The 14,593-nt window shown below is 62.7% G+C and overlaps 1 protein-coding gene across 1 annotated transcript; it reads left to right on the top strand.

Moving 5' to 3' along the window:
• UBAC1 (UBA domain containing 1) lies at nt 1-11,792 on the top strand. The gene is made up of 10 exons (XM_075559795.1): nt 1-301; nt 5,353-5,473; nt 5,810-5,883; nt 8,001-8,108; nt 8,687-8,789; nt 9,063-9,171; nt 9,461-9,728; nt 10,195-10,281; nt 10,711-10,849; nt 11,331-11,792. The coding sequence occupies exons 1-10, from the start codon at nt 164-166 to the stop codon at nt 11,444-11,446; spliced, it is 1,263 nt and encodes a 420-aa protein (XP_075415910.1). The 5' UTR covers nt 1-163; the 3' UTR covers nt 11,447-11,792.
• The last annotated feature ends 2,801 nt before the right edge of the window (nt 11,793-14,593 follow it).

Here is a 14,593-nt window from a genome sequence, read left to right as displayed (position 1 = left end):
GCGGCCAGTGACGGGCGGCCGGGCGACGGGAGCCGGGGCGGGGCAGCGGCGGCCAGCGAGGGAGCGCGCGGCGGCCTGGCCCCGCCCCCGCCCCGCCCGCCCGCCCCGGTGACCTTCACGGCCGGGCGGCGGGCGCAGGCCCGGTGGCGGCGGCGACGGCGCGATGTTCGTGCAGGAGGAGAAGATCTTCGCGGGCGAGGTGCTGCGGCTGCATATCTGCGCGGCCGACGGCGCCGAGTGGCTGGAGGAGGCCACCGAGGACACCTCCGTGGAGAGGCTCAAGGAGCGCTGCCTCAAGCACGTAAGGCCCGGCCGCCGCCCTGCCCGCCCGCCCGCCCCGGGGCTGACCCCCGTCGCCCCTGGCGCTGACTGACCACCGGTCACCGCCGGGGCTAACTGACCACCGCCCCCTCAAGACTGCACGGCACCCTGCCAGACCCTGGCCACCCCAGGGACTGCCCCTCCCCCTGCCAATTCTGGACTGATCCCCGCACCTGTGCCCCCATTACCTCTGGATTGCCTGACCCCTGGTCTGTCCCGGGCCATCCTCCCCAAGGCTATCCTTGCCCAGGTCCCCGTGTTTCGCCCCCTACCCTCAGTATGCCCCTCCTGCTGGACCTCTGGACCCCTTTCTCCAGTACCCCACCCCGCCCCCACCCCACCCCACTCCTTTAGATGCACCGGCTGGGGAAGGGTGGAGGGAGCAGATGGGGAAACCCAGGCCTGGAGAGGTCCTCAGGTCTCCCCGCATTTGTGCTGTGGGGACAGCATTCAAACCCAGCTTGCTGCCATTGAGTCTCTGCTGACTGGCAGCGACCCCACAGGACCAGGCAGAGCCACCCCAGTGGGTCTCCCTCTTGGCAATTGCTCTTCACAGGAGTAGAGAAACGCATCTTTCCGTTGGGCGGCTGCTGGTGGTTTCGACCCGCAGACCTTGCAATTAGCAGCCTGAGCATAACCACTGGACCACCAAGGCTCCTGTGCCGTGGGAACAGGGTTGTTTTCAGGGTGAGCCGGGCGGTGCCCAGACCCTGCCCTGCAGCACCTTCTCTCCTTGGCTCAGCCCTGCTGGCCTCTTTGCCGGCCTTGGGCCATAGGTGCGTGGGCCCCAAACTAGTGCCACTGCCCACTGGTCCACGCATTCGTTGGAGCAGCCAGATTCCGTGGGTGGTTCTGGGAGAGGGCCCAGGCCAGCGCCCCTCGAGCACCACCTCTGAGAGTACTCACAGTGGCAGGCTCGCTCCTAAAACTGAAACCCACTCCACCAGTCGGTTCGGTTCTGACTGACAGCACCCCTCTGGGCGGTCTCCAAGGCTTTCCCGGGGCAGACAGCCTCCTCTTCCTCTGCAGGAGTGAGCGACTGGTGGCTTTGAGCGGACTGGCTCCTTGGGAGGCCTGGTTGTTGAAAGCCAGTGCTGCCAGGCCAGCAGGGAAACACGATACTTGGCTCTGGGGCGCGGCCCCCTTCAGGGCTCGAGTTGGCTGTCACAGCCGTCACCTGGGGGCCAGTTGTCCTGAGAAGAAAGCCAGTTAGCCTCCAGGATGAGCTTTATTGAGTGTGCTCGCCACTGCCCACCAAGAGGACGTTTAGACGTGTGACCTGCAATGCCCGTGCACTCACCACCTGCCCTCGCATCAGAGGGCTGAGTGACGTTTGCGCCTGACCCCCGAGCTTGACAGCCCTGTGGCCGCAGTGTAGCCTCACACCACTTTGCTGGAGGTGGGCTTGTGTCACCTGAACTCACTGCCGCCACCCCATGTGCAGCCCAGGTGGCTGGAGGGACAGCCGTGCAGGGCGGCCTTTGCCAACTCAGCATTTTTAACGGGTGTTTCTATGATGATTGTGTTCACAATGGGGCGTGACCATCTCTTGGGTCTATTGCCAGGCTCCTGTTACTGTCACCACACACACGGTGTCCCCTTGCTATCACCACTCCCTCAGCGCCCGGGCGTGTGCTGGCTTCCCTACCGAGCCTCCCTCTGATTGCACCCATGTTCTCATCCAGGCTCACTTGGCCACGACCAAGCAGCTTCACAACATTCCTGGACACGTGGGCTGACCAACAATGGAGGGAATGTGGGAAACATTTTGAAGCTCGTACATGTTGGGGTGGTTTTCCTCCTACCCCGCCCTGCTGGTCTCACCGCGGCCAACCACCAGCACATGTTAAGCAGGAGGCTGGATGGGCTTCCCCAAGCCTTGGCCTGTGGGCACCGGTGCCTGCTGTCTCACTCACTGTGTGCTGGGTCTGCCTTTCCGGCACCCGCAGGGGCCCTTGCGATGGATGGGGAGGCCCTTCCCAGACCCACCTGGCGCCTGGTGTGCCGGCTTCCTTTCCCCTCCGCCTGGAGTGTGGGAGTGGGACACTATGGGATACTTGGAGGTGCTGGAACATGAAGGACAGGTGCTGGCCCTGGGGAGCAACTTGCCACCGTCACCTGGCCCTCTCTGGGTTCTACCAAACACGTCTGGAAAGAGCCCTCATGGTGTAGCAGTTCTTCTGTGTCAGGTCAGTTGCTCACCACAGGGTCAGCAGTTCAAACCTAGTGGTGGCCCAAGCAGGAGAGAAAGGAGGCTTTTTCCTGTAGAGGGAGACAGCCTGAGAAACCAAGGGGCTGTTCTACCCTGCCCTGTAGGGTCGCTGTGAGTCGGCATTGCCCAGTGGCAGTGAGGTTATTTTTGAATTCCAGTGGCTGTTGCCCCAGGGTTGGGGGAGGGGTACCAGTGAGGTTTCTTCGGAGATGGCTGCCAGACTGGGCCCCCCTGTGGACAGTTCCATCTAAGCTATCTGCAGTCCAGGGAAGGAGCTGGGGGTTGGGGTTGGGGTTGGGGTGAGGAGGCCTGGCCCCAGGGCACTCTGCTCAGGCAGCTCTGGCTCTCTGTGCAGCATCCCTGGCTAGATTCTGAGCTGCCCCTCACAGAGCGTGCTGGGTAGCTGCCCACCAGCTGGGCTCACTCCGGTCCCCTTGCTTCCATGGACACCCGTACTGGAGGCTTTCCTGGGCCCTCTGCCCTGTTGTCAGCCCAGGTCACTGAGGTTCCTAGAGCCCCCGTGTCCAGAGGGGAAGCACAGCTCTGCCGAGGGCCACCATGGTGTAGGGGCTTTCAGCCTTGGTGATGGGGGGAGGGTTTGTGCTGAGCCCCAAGATGTACCTGTTCCTCCTGAGGAGGGACCTCAGGCTGCACATGGCCTTGGACACACCCCCTCATGGGCCACCCCCTCCCACCCGTCCACAGGCATTGAGCCCATGGATGTTAGCAACCCCTCTGCGCCCCACCCCCACCCCATGGCTCTCTGCCCCCTCCAGCAGCCTGCAGGAAGAGCGCCATGTCATGAATGGAGTTTGCCCAAGTCTTCCCAGAGGCCTGGCCCCACTGCTCTCAGAGACAGCTTGGGTTAGAGGAGACCTGGCTGGGGTGGTGGTCAGCCAGCCTGTGCTGAGTTTCGTCCTGCTTCGAGGTCATCGGCAGAGGATTCTGGACTTGTGCAGTCTGACCGGGCTGTGCGTGCCCCGTTGGCCAGCCCAGGACACTCAGCTGGTTCCCACGCAGCCACTGACGAGGCATTTCTTCTGGGCTCAGCGCAGCACCGGTGCCCATGTGCACGGCCCCGTGTCTGAATGCCTCTCTGCAGCCAGGCCACTGTCAGATGTCACGGGCTCTGGCACAGAAGAGAGACAAGGGGATGGGCCAGAACACCCCCTCCCCCTTCCCAGTCTCTTCTGTCCTGGGCGCTCAGCCCCATGGTAGAGCTCGCCACAGCAAGTTGCCACCCCAGACAGTGGCGTGCAGAGAAAAGGGTGCTGTACACGGTAGAAGAACCCACAGTTCTGCCTGGGCGGGGCCTACTTTGTGGTGTGCAGCCATTGCAGGCTGGAGCCAGCTGCATGGTCCCGCACCGTCACCAGGGTGCTGGTGCCTGAGACCCGGCTGGGAAACGGGTTGGTTTTGCTCCTGAGGGAGGGTAGCGTGGTGTGTCTTGAGATGATGCCTGAATGGCCACATCCGAACCCCTGTTTCCGACTCGGAGCTTGCTTGGCACCGTGAGTCTCATTAGAGGAAGGCATGCAGCATCTGTGAGCCTGAGGCCATTTCTGACACGCTGTGAAACATGCAGCAGGTGCGTAGGCCGTGGGCTGCAGGTGCTCTTTGGACTTGGGATCTCAGTGGTGCTCAGTGTCAGGCACCTGGAGATGCGGTGCTTGTGGGGACGTGGGCCCCAGCGCTCCAGAAAGGTGCCTCCCAGGTCGCACAGGGGGAGGTGGCTGTGGGTGTCCCTGAGGCAGTTACACCTCCAGATGCCTCTGCACTCAGCTGCCCCATGTGGCCCGTGCCCATTTCTCGTGTCAGAGGGCAGTCCCCTCCTGCCTGCCCCCTGCCCCCACGGCAACGAGAGCAGTCGCTCTATGCCCGGCTCAGCAGAGACGGGGGAGAGAGAAACGGGGGCTCCCCCAGAGCTGCCCACCCCGTCCCTTGAACTCTGAGTGTGTCACTGGTCTGCAAGCTCCCCTGAGAGCTGAGGCAGAGCCCGTGGGGCTGGCGGCCTGGCCCACTCTGCCCTGGTTAGACGTGGCCCTCTGAGCCGAACGCACACGGTGCTGTCCGGACATTGCAGATGTGGGCATCGCCCATTCCCCTGGGTGTCATCCATGTCATTGAGCGCCTGTGGGGGGAGGGCTGTGTGCTGCCCTGTGTGTGAAGACCTCGTGCCTGCATCCCCGCCACCCCGGCCCCCATCCCCCTCGTCCTGGTGCCAGGGGCTCCTGGCCCTGCCCCTCGAGGCGCTGCAGCTGTCCCTGTGACTGGCCCTGCTCTCTGTGCCAGCCAACCCCAGTGCTCTCCCTCTGAGTCCCTCTGTGTCCCTGGAAGGAGCAGGACCCGTGCACCTGCCACCTGGCGTCTGTGCCTTCCTGGGAGCAGTGGGCCTGCTGTGGGAACTGCAACATGGTGCGGCAGATCCTTCCAGACCAGGTGGGGGCCCTGTCCCCACAGGACAGGCTGGCCTCCGTTCCCCCTGTGGTAGCACGCGGGGTGAAGGCGGGCCTATTCTCCACGGGATCAGCAGTAAGGGCCCGTCAGCCGCCCGGAGGGAGGGAGCGGCTGCCCACACCCTGCAGGTTTGCAGCTCTGCTATGTTCCATGGGGTCTCTGTGAGCTGGCATGGGCTCAATGGTGGTGGGTGTGGCCCATGCGAGACCAGGGGCTAGGTGCTTGGGCTCCCAGTGCCCGCCCGCTCAGCCCGGAGCTCTGGTTGGAGCCAGGGAGAAGCGGGCCGGTGGCTGGCGTGGCAGTGCAGTGTCGGCAGTGCTTAGAGGGGCTGGTTTCGAAATGGCCTCTGGTCTCTCCCCCAGTGTGCGCAGGGGGGCCTCGAGGACCCCAAGAGCGTGGCACACCACAAGCTCCTGCATGCGGCCTCCGAGAGGGTGCTGAGCGATGCCAAGACCATCTCGGAAGAGAACGTCCATGATAAAGGTGAGCCGGCCGCCTGGGCAGGCTTCGAGCCAGAACACCAAGGGTGTCATCCTTCTCTGTTCCCGAAAAGCCCTTTGCATTGTGGGCTGTCTGCGAGCCGGTTTCCACAGAGCCGGGAAGGCCTGGTGATCCATGTCTGGAAATCCGCCGTGCGTGCTCAGGCCCCGGGGCACGTGTGGCCACGGAGGTGTTGAGAAGGGACGTCACACCGGTCTTGGCCGGCCACATGCAGGCAGTGTAGCAGTGGGGCTGGGAGGGGTCCGTGGTCAGTAGAGACCCCGTGGAACCCACCTCCTGGTCTTGGGACCACTCAGGCGGGATTCTGGCTTTTTCCAGATGTCTTATTACTGATCAAGAGGCGGACCCCGGCCCCACTCCCTAAGATGTCCGATGTCTCCACAGAAGAGAAGGTGAGCTTGCATCACATGACCTTTTCCCGCCCCCGCAGGACGGACGGGTGGGCCAGGGCGGGGAGGGGGGAGAGGGGTGTGTGCCCAGCCAGATGACTGCCAGTCGGGACGGCCCGGCGTCTTGTGCTGCAGGGGGTAGCTGCCTGAGCTCCTGGGTTCTGCCTGACCTCTGGACCCTTCTCGAGGGCGGTGAAGCCCCCAATCGTCTTCTGGGTGACTCTTTGGTTTTGTGTTGTGTTTTGGTCTCCTGTGGTCTGAGCCGACCCTTCTCCCATGTGCTCACTGGAATTGGAAACTGGCCCAGTGAATCCCTTCTCAGGTGTTCCAGCACCACCACCTCCCTAAGGCCTCTGGTTCAGGGTCTCTGCCCTGTGTGATGGGAGCCACGTGCTCTGGTGGCTTTGTGTGGACTGAATTCGCTGAGACTTGGTGGGGGGTTGTGTTCTTCGTGCTCGCTGACCCTGGCCCAGTGGAGATGGGATAGTCCGGGAGTCCAGTGGGTGGGGCTGGGTCCATTGGACACCGACAGGAGAGGAGAGGAGAGAGCTGGTCCACAAACAGGGAGCAGGCTCACAGATGGGACGAGGAAGGGAGGTGCAGATAGGAGAAATGAAAAGGGCAGACGAAAGGAGGAGACGGGCTTGGGGTGGGGTGTCAGGGGGTTACTCGTAAGGCTCAGTGTCCTGCCTGCTGATAGGGAGCAGTGGGGCGTTGCTTCCTGAACGGAGTCCCTGCTGGCACAGGTGTCAGGTCAGGGTGCCTGGTCCCAGCAGGACTTCTCCCCAGCCCAGGGCACCTGGGGGTTGGCAGGCTGATGGTTCTGGAAGGACTTTCTGTCCAGCACGGCTTGCTGTCTGCCGGGCGTGCGTACCCACTGCTGGGTGCATGTGTAGGGTGGGGGGTGGCGGGGGCTGGCCCCGTTCTGGCCCCAGGAGGCTGGGGCGTTGGCCATCCTGTTCAACAGACTTCAGGTAGGCTGTCCTCTGGCCCCCTGGCCCTGTCTGCTCTCCTGTCCGCATGCAGCCCACTTCTCGAGCATCATGGCCTGGACACTTTTCTCACATCCAGGGTCTGCCCACCACCTGCCTGCCAGCACCCAAGTCCCTCTGATGGGGAGTCATGGAGGCACAGGACAGGCACCCTTGCGGCAGGCAGGCTCACCCTTAGGGTGTCCAGCTTCCCCAAGGACAGGGGGTGACCCTTGGGGTGTGGTGGGCCATTATCCCCATGTCTGTGGGCAGCGGTGAGGCGCTCCTGGGTACCTACCCCGCGGGGGTGGCCCTGCCCTGCAGGTGTCCTTGTGTGTGGGTGCTGGTGTTGGTTCTCTTCCGTGTGTGTTGCTTGCTACACGCCCAGCGCTCGCTGGGTATCTGCTTCGTTCAGGCGGCCACCTGCAGCCCCGGCCTGTGCACTGGACGCCCTGCCTGTGATCCCAGGGGCCCCTCTAGGTCAGGCTGTGCAGCTCTTTATCTGCAGCCGCACCTGGCTAGGGCACGCCACCCCAGCCTAATCCCCAGAAGTCCCTGAGTCAGGCATTTCCAAGAACTGCCGGGTGGGACAGGCACAGCTCGAGTTACAGTGTCATCTTGGTGTCAAGAGCTCTAGGCGTAGGGAGCTGGCCAGTGCAGCTGCAGCCCATCCACACCATAAGGCCACACCAGCCTTTGAAACCAGGGCACACACGGCCAAGCTCCTGCCTCCCTCCCCCTCCAGCTCCCGCCTCTCTGCATGGCTCCCCATGTCCTCTGAGCTTGGCTCTGCCTGGGTGCCCAGGTGCCTGGAGGTGGCTGAGTTACAGGCTGATTCCCAACCCTGTTCATTTTCTGCGGGCAGGCCACAGAATGTCTCCCAAGTTCCCAGACTCTTCTGTAGGACTGGCAAGGCCTGGGGCCACGTGGCCACGTGGGTGGGCAGTGTGTCTGGATTCTTCTGTTCAGGGTACACGTGTCTGTGGTCATCTGCTCATCTGCTGGCCTTTCCCGGGCTGGGCCTCCGAGCAGTGGTCACGGGCTGTTTGGTCCCCAGGGTCAGTGCCTGCTCCCACCTCCTGTTGTAGTCACGAGGGGCAGGCCTGGGCGTCCACCCTCCTGCTGATGTCCTGATTCCTCTCCGCGTAGAACAAGGCAGACCAGACGGCCCCGGACAGGGATGCCATCTTCCGAGCCACGGCCAACCTGCCCTCCCACAACCTAGACCGGGCCGCAGTGCCCACCAGCACGCGTGATGTGAGTGCCCACCCAGGGCCCTGCTGTGTGTGTGCCCCCACCCCTCAGCCACATGAAGGGCACACATGGTGGGGAGTGCAGCCTTCCACGGGTGAGTCTGGGGGAGGCTTTCGGGTGTGTATCCGAGACAGTGGCTCTAGGGCAGTGCGTGTGTGCATCCTCAGCTGAAGGACGCATCCCAGCTGGCTCCCCATAGAGCAGGGTGACCCCAGGCTGCCTTGGGAGAGGCTGGTGGCTTACGGGCCATCCAGGGTCACTTGGGAGGGGGCAGGAGAGGCCCTGCCCCCTTCACCTGAGGGCCCTGTGCCCCAGATGCAATGCTGCTCCCGTGAATATGCCCGTGTTCCCGCCCTGCTCTTGGAGCTTCCTGTGGTCCCCAGCGGTCTCACTCCCACAGCTCTGGCTGTGCACCTGTGCTGACGCTCCCAGCGTTCTCAGCGCGCCATCAGGCCCCGTGGTGGGCCATGGGCACCCTACTTGTGCGGTCCCACCCCGGCCTTTGGTCGGTGTCTGCGTCACAAGAGCACAGCAGCGACGGGCACCTGAACTGAATGCCCGCCATTTCCTTGTCGCTGCAGTTCCAGACGGAGCTCCGGAAGATCCTGGTGTCGCTCATCGAGGTGGCCCAGAAGCTGCTGGCGCTGAACCCCGATGCCGTGGAGCTGTTTAAGAAGGCCAACAGTGCGTGCCCAGCCTGGCGCAGGAGGGGCCAGCAAGCACAGATGTGGCACATCCCACTGAAATCTCAGCTTCCCTCCTGAGCTTTAAGTCATGGCCAGCAGTGGCGGCCCTCCTGGAGGGGCCAGCATGGCCCTGCCTGTGTCCCCATGATCCCATCTGTGCCTGCCTATGTCCCCGAGGCCCTGCCTGTGTCTACCACCCGCACGTACCCTTCCTATTCTCCCTACCCTCCCCTGCCCGGCCCCAGGAGCCCTTGTGCCCTCTCGCCCACAGCCCTGCTGGACGAGGAGGAGGAGGAGCGTGTGGATGAGGCAGCCCTGCGGCAGCTCACGGAAATGGGCTTCCCGGAGAGCAGGGTCACGAAGGCCCTGCGACTGAACCAGTGCGTCCTGCCCTCCACAGTCTGTCAGGCGGGGTCTCCAGGGGCCACACGGGCAGTGCGGGCCGGTGTCCTTAGAAGAGAATGGCCTGCAGCCATGTAGGGCACGGCCAGCTGTCCCTCCCCTCGGGACCCTGCGTCGAGTGCTGGCCCCCTGCACCTGTGTCCCGAGCTGGACACCCATGTGCAGCCCCGGGTCACTGGGTGGTGCAGGGCGGCAGGGCTCTGGGGGCACGGCTGTGGGCTGGCCAGGAGCTGGCCAGGAGCTGGGGCGCTTCTTGTTACCTTGCAGTATGTCAGTGACCCAGGCCATGGAGTGGCTCATCGAGCATGCAGAGGAGCCTGCCGTGGACGCGCCCCTTCCCAGCCAGGCCTTGCCCGGCGCTGCCGCAGCCTCCGCATCTACCTCGGCCTCCGCATCGGCCGCCGCGTCCACTTCCACTGCTGCCGCTGCCGAGGTGCCCGCGGGGACGAGTGCAGGTGACGAGGAGGCCAGAGACGAGCTCACCGAGGTCTTCAGGAAGATCCGCAGGAAAAGGGAGTTCCGGGCGGATGCACGGGTGTGTCCCTCGAGCAGGCTGCTGTGTGTCTGGTCTGCCCAGCACGGTGACCTCTCCTTCTACCCTGGGCCCAAGGCCGGCGGGTCTCTGCTCCTGCAGTCGTGGGTCCCCCTGTGCGTCACTGTGAGTCGGCGTCCACTCCATGGCAGCGAGTCGGGTCGTCCCCACATGTCTGCGACATGATGATTGCGCCGTGTCACGTTGGGTTGGGTGTAGGCTGTGGGCTGGTCTGTAATGCAGTCACCCTCTGACCAATGACCATCTGGGGGTGCCTGGACGGCGCCTGCCCCTGTGGGGCCCCCGCTGCATGTGTGCTCTGCCCGGGTCCTGGCATCCCTGGCTCAGGAGTGGAGGCCCCATGGTCACCCATGGACCACCACCTGCTCAGATGCTGCTCGTGAGCTGGGCACGGCCCTGCAGCTGCCCTGCCCCGGCGCCAGCTGATGCCTGTGTGGTTCTCACACAGGCTCTGGTCGCCCTGATGGAGATGGGTTTCGGCGAGAAGGAAGTGATGGATGCTCTGCGCGTGAACAACAACCAGCAGAACGACGCAGTGAGTGACAACGCGTGTCTGTGCACATACACTTGGGCGAGTGGGAGGGGGGCCGGCGGTCAGGTACCAGAGCACGGCACCTGCCTGAGCAGGTGTGGGGTTTTGTCTTCCTGAGGCGCGGCAGGCCTTCCCACCTCCTGTCTGCGTGGCCCGTGCGGCCCAGCCAAGTGGCACCTGCTCGCTGACACACACTGGCTTTCAAGGGGCCATGCAGACCCCGCTCCCTGTGCTTCGAGGGGGTCACCCTGCCCAGGTGTGGTGGTGGCAGCTCAGACGTGCCCGAGGTCTGTGTACCTGTTGAGCAGCCGAGTGGGCCCAGGTTCACGGAGCCCTGGAAGAGCTATGTCCCTGCAGCAGGGGGGCAGAGGGCCTGTGTACCTGCCCATCCGCCGAGGTCTGTGGCCGCCGGTGATTGCCTTGTGTTCACAGTGTGAGTGGCTGCTGGGAGACCGGAAGCCGTCCCCCGAGGAGCTGGACAAAGGCATGGACCCCGACAGCCCCCTCTTCCAAGCCATCCTAGACAACCCTGTGGTGCAGCTGGGGCTGACCAACCCGAAGACACTACTGGGTATGTGTGAGCCGGACCCGGACGAGGCCATTTTCTGAGGGAGCCTGGTGCCGGTTCCTGCCCTGTGTCACGGCCCCCTGACTAGGCCCTGGCCACAGCCCCGCCATCCAAGGGTAGTGGGAGGTGTGCCTGTTGTGGGGCTCCTCTGATGTGGCTCTTGCCGGCCAGGAGGTACCCGTTCAGCAGGGTCTGAAGCCCCCCTTCTCTTCCCTCCCCCTCCCCGCTCCCCGGTGGTGACAGTACTGCCCTGCAGTGTCCTGGGCTGTCAGTCCCTGGCCTTTCTCCCGTGGGACGCAGGTGGCTCCTGGGCTGAGCCCAGACGGTGTCCAGCCACAGTCACTGGCCCGCACCTCACCCCTGGGCTGGACAGGCGGCTCGGCTTCTGAGATAGGAGGGGGCTGCGTTCTCCTGAGCACAGGGGGCTGTGTTCTGGGGCCACGTGGGCAGCTGGCAGGACGGTGTGTGTGGCCTCTGCCGGCAGCGTTCGAGGACATGCTGGAGAACCCGCTCAACAGCACGCAGTGGATGAACGACCCCGAGACGGGCCCCGTGCTGCTGCAGATCTCACGCGTCTTCCAGACCCTGAACCGCTCGTAGCTGCCGCCGCCGCCGCCTCCCTGCCAGGGCTCCAGCTGGCCCGCAGGGCGCCGGTGCCTTCCGCCTCGCCTGACGGGGCTTCTGCACCTGCTTTTAATCCTGCTCCATACCTGCCCGTGATGGAGTGGGCACGTTGCCGGGGGCGCCGGGCCCTGTTGGCAAGGGGCCGCTGTCCATGGGGAGGTGGGAGGGGTTTTGGGGAGCCACCCTGGTCCCCACTGTAGGGTCCGGTCCTTGTGTTGGAAAGGAGGCATGTTTCAACGAAGTGCTCTTCCAGCAGACGCGCTCAGTGGGTGGGCGGGGGCAGTTTCACAGCTGGTCTTCTGTATTAAACTCCCTTCTCCTACTCAGCCTCTTGTCTTTCTAGCACCAGGGAAAAGGTACAGGCTTCATGTCATTGTGACAGTACCAGTCCCTCCGCCAGCGAGCGACCCCATGAAAGAGACCAGCATGCACGCGTCCACACGTCATAGGGAAGTACACACGTCCATCCTCAGTCCCCACCCGAGTCACGGGGCAGCACAACCCAACGCTGCAGTAAAGCCAGTTCTCAGCCTCCGGCGCTGCCAGGTCAGCCGCTGGGGTTGGTGGGGCCACGAAAGCAGCGTGGCCTGTGGTGTGGGCCCAGCTGAGTCGCAGCCTCCCTGCGTCCGGCCACTAGGTGGCACTCCAGACGCTCTCAGAGGGCAGCGTCCCAGCGCCACCCGGAGCCTGCAGGGAGCTGCCGAGAGGCAGTCCTTGTCTGGTGCAGCTCACACCCGCGCTGATAAGCAGTCAGTGATGAGGGCCGCGCTTCCTGGGGGTTCGCCCTGTGGGTCTGGGCAGGCACACCTTGTCCCACCTTCCACAGGACACCCTGCCCCTCCAGAGCCCATCACTGCCCCTGCGCTCCCGTCGGACCCAGAGCCGTTCTGCCCCAGAGAGGGGCAGAGACAGTGCCGGTGGTTTCCGGCTGCTCTTGTCCTGGGAGCCAACATCTGAACGCCCTGCATCTTGGTGAAAAAGGCCCACGTGCTCCTTGGAAGAGAGGGTGGGAGACTCCTCCGTCTCGCGGGGTTCGGACCAGGCCCTGGGGAAGGACACCAGGCTGCGTGTGCCTGGATGACTTGTCCAGACCAGGGCTCAGGCCAGCAAATGTTTGAGATGGAAGAGCCAATCCCATCGGCAACAATTTAAAAACTCTTCAAGGGCCAAAAAACTAATGATTTCATTTTTACAAACAATGAAATCAACATCATCTGAGGAAATCCAGGACAGATAAACCCCTCAGGACCATGAATGAGAATAGCAATACCAGGAGGGTGGGGGGTAGTGGGGGGAGAAGGGGGAACCGACCACAATGACTGACATATAATTCCTGCCCACCCCCAGGGGAACAAACAACAAAAGTGGGTGATGTAAAATATGAAAATAACAATTTATTATTTATCAAGGGTTCATGAGAGGGTATGAAAGGGAAGGGGGAAAATGAGCTGATACCAAGAGCTCAAGTAGAACATATTTTGAAAATGATGGCAACATGTACAAAAGTGTTTGACCCGATGGGTGAATGTATGGATTGTGATAAGAGCTGTACGAGCCCCCCAATAAAATGATTACACACACAAAAAAGAAATCAACATCATCTGAGGCAGTTATGCCTTTCTAGTTCTCAGGTCTCTTGCTCTCTGATGGTCGGACCAGGGTGCAGCTGCCTTAGCCAGTTCCCTGCTTCAGCTGGCAAGGCTCACTTCCTGCAGGACATCCCTGAGGAGAAGCCACATGGAACTGCCCCAGTGCAGCCCTGGGTGCTGGAGCAGCCGTGTGGAGACCCTGCCAGCCCTGAGATGCTGACACGCTCACTGACTGCAGTCAGCGTAATTGCAGGTGTTTTGTGAGATGGAGGAGGACTCTGTAGATCAGTGTTGGACATATGGGCTAATGTTGGACTTGTGGGCTTGGGCAGCGCTGGGTTGGGATGTTTTCTTGATGTGCACTTACCTTTTACATAAAACTCATCATCTGAATTAATACTCTTCAAAGAGTTCCTAGTTTCCCTTCAGAGCCACGTGGACGGCCCAGAGGGCCACGTCACCCACAAAAACACGGATTCTTATGTGCATAAGAACTTCCAAATCGGACCCTGACCCCATGGGGGAGGGGGCGCCTCCCAGGTGCCCAGTCCGCCAGGAATCTTGGGCTGAGTGATCCTGAGTTCTACTTCTCTCTGCTCCCCTAAAGCCAGACTCTGGGTGACATTCCAGGCTCTCAGAAACTGCTCTTTTCGGCAGGGAGTGGGGCAGGGGCTTCTCGAGGTGCCAGCATTGTTCACACGACACAGTCCAGTGACAGTCACCGTGCCATGCTCGCCACACGCCACCCCTTCTCTGTTTTCCCACCACTCGAGCCAGCTCAGTGCCCCCTGACGAGGCCCGCACTCCCACTGCCCTGGTGATCCCCAGTGGACTCTGCTGTCCACGCACTTGCCTGTCCCCGGGTGCTTCCTGCACACGGAACCACACAGTCCTTGTCCTGGTGGATCTGGCTTTTCAAAAGGCAAGTGTCCATGACACGGGGACACCACTAGGGACACAACGACCCCGAACGTCTCACAGAACCCAAGCAGACACCTTCCCAGGTCATTGAGGTTTTGCAGCACATGGCTACAGGTTGCACTGCCGGAACCAGGCGAGGAGCGGAAGGGACGCTCTCAGGATGGCCAGGCAGCCTGGCCTCGTGGGTGTGAGCCGCAGGGAGGTCAGCCCAAGGGTGACGGGGCTGCCCTTGGAGATTCCCAAGGGCAGCAATCTCTCTCTCCCACAAAGTGTTTTGAGTTTTGTTTTCTCCTGGGGTTGGAGCCACCTCGGCACAAGCGCATCTCTTACGCAACAGGAGGGCCTCGGGCTGGTTTGAGCAGACATGGGACAAGCACCAACCCTGAGAGGGCCCCCACTCCTGGACTGTTCTTGGTCTGGAAGCTCCTCTGGACCCTGCTCACTTTGGGTGACCCTGCTGGCATGGGAAACAGCAGGTCGTCACTTCCGGCAACCACAGACCCCACAATGCGACACACACAGACACAGGTGGCAGTGGCCGCGAGTGTGCGTGGTTTCCTGAGCCAAGCAAAGAGGGTTGACAATTCCTACTGAACAAAGCTGGAAATTGCCA

Source organism: Tenrec ecaudatus, chromosome 10, assembly GCF_050624435.1.
Source record: "Tenrec ecaudatus isolate mTenEca1 chromosome 10, mTenEca1.hap1, whole genome shotgun sequence".
In the NCBI taxonomy this organism is placed as follows: Eukaryota; Metazoa; Chordata; class Mammalia; order Afrosoricida; family Tenrecidae; genus Tenrec; species Tenrec ecaudatus.
This window is presented reverse-complemented; position numbering and strand designations above follow the sequence as displayed.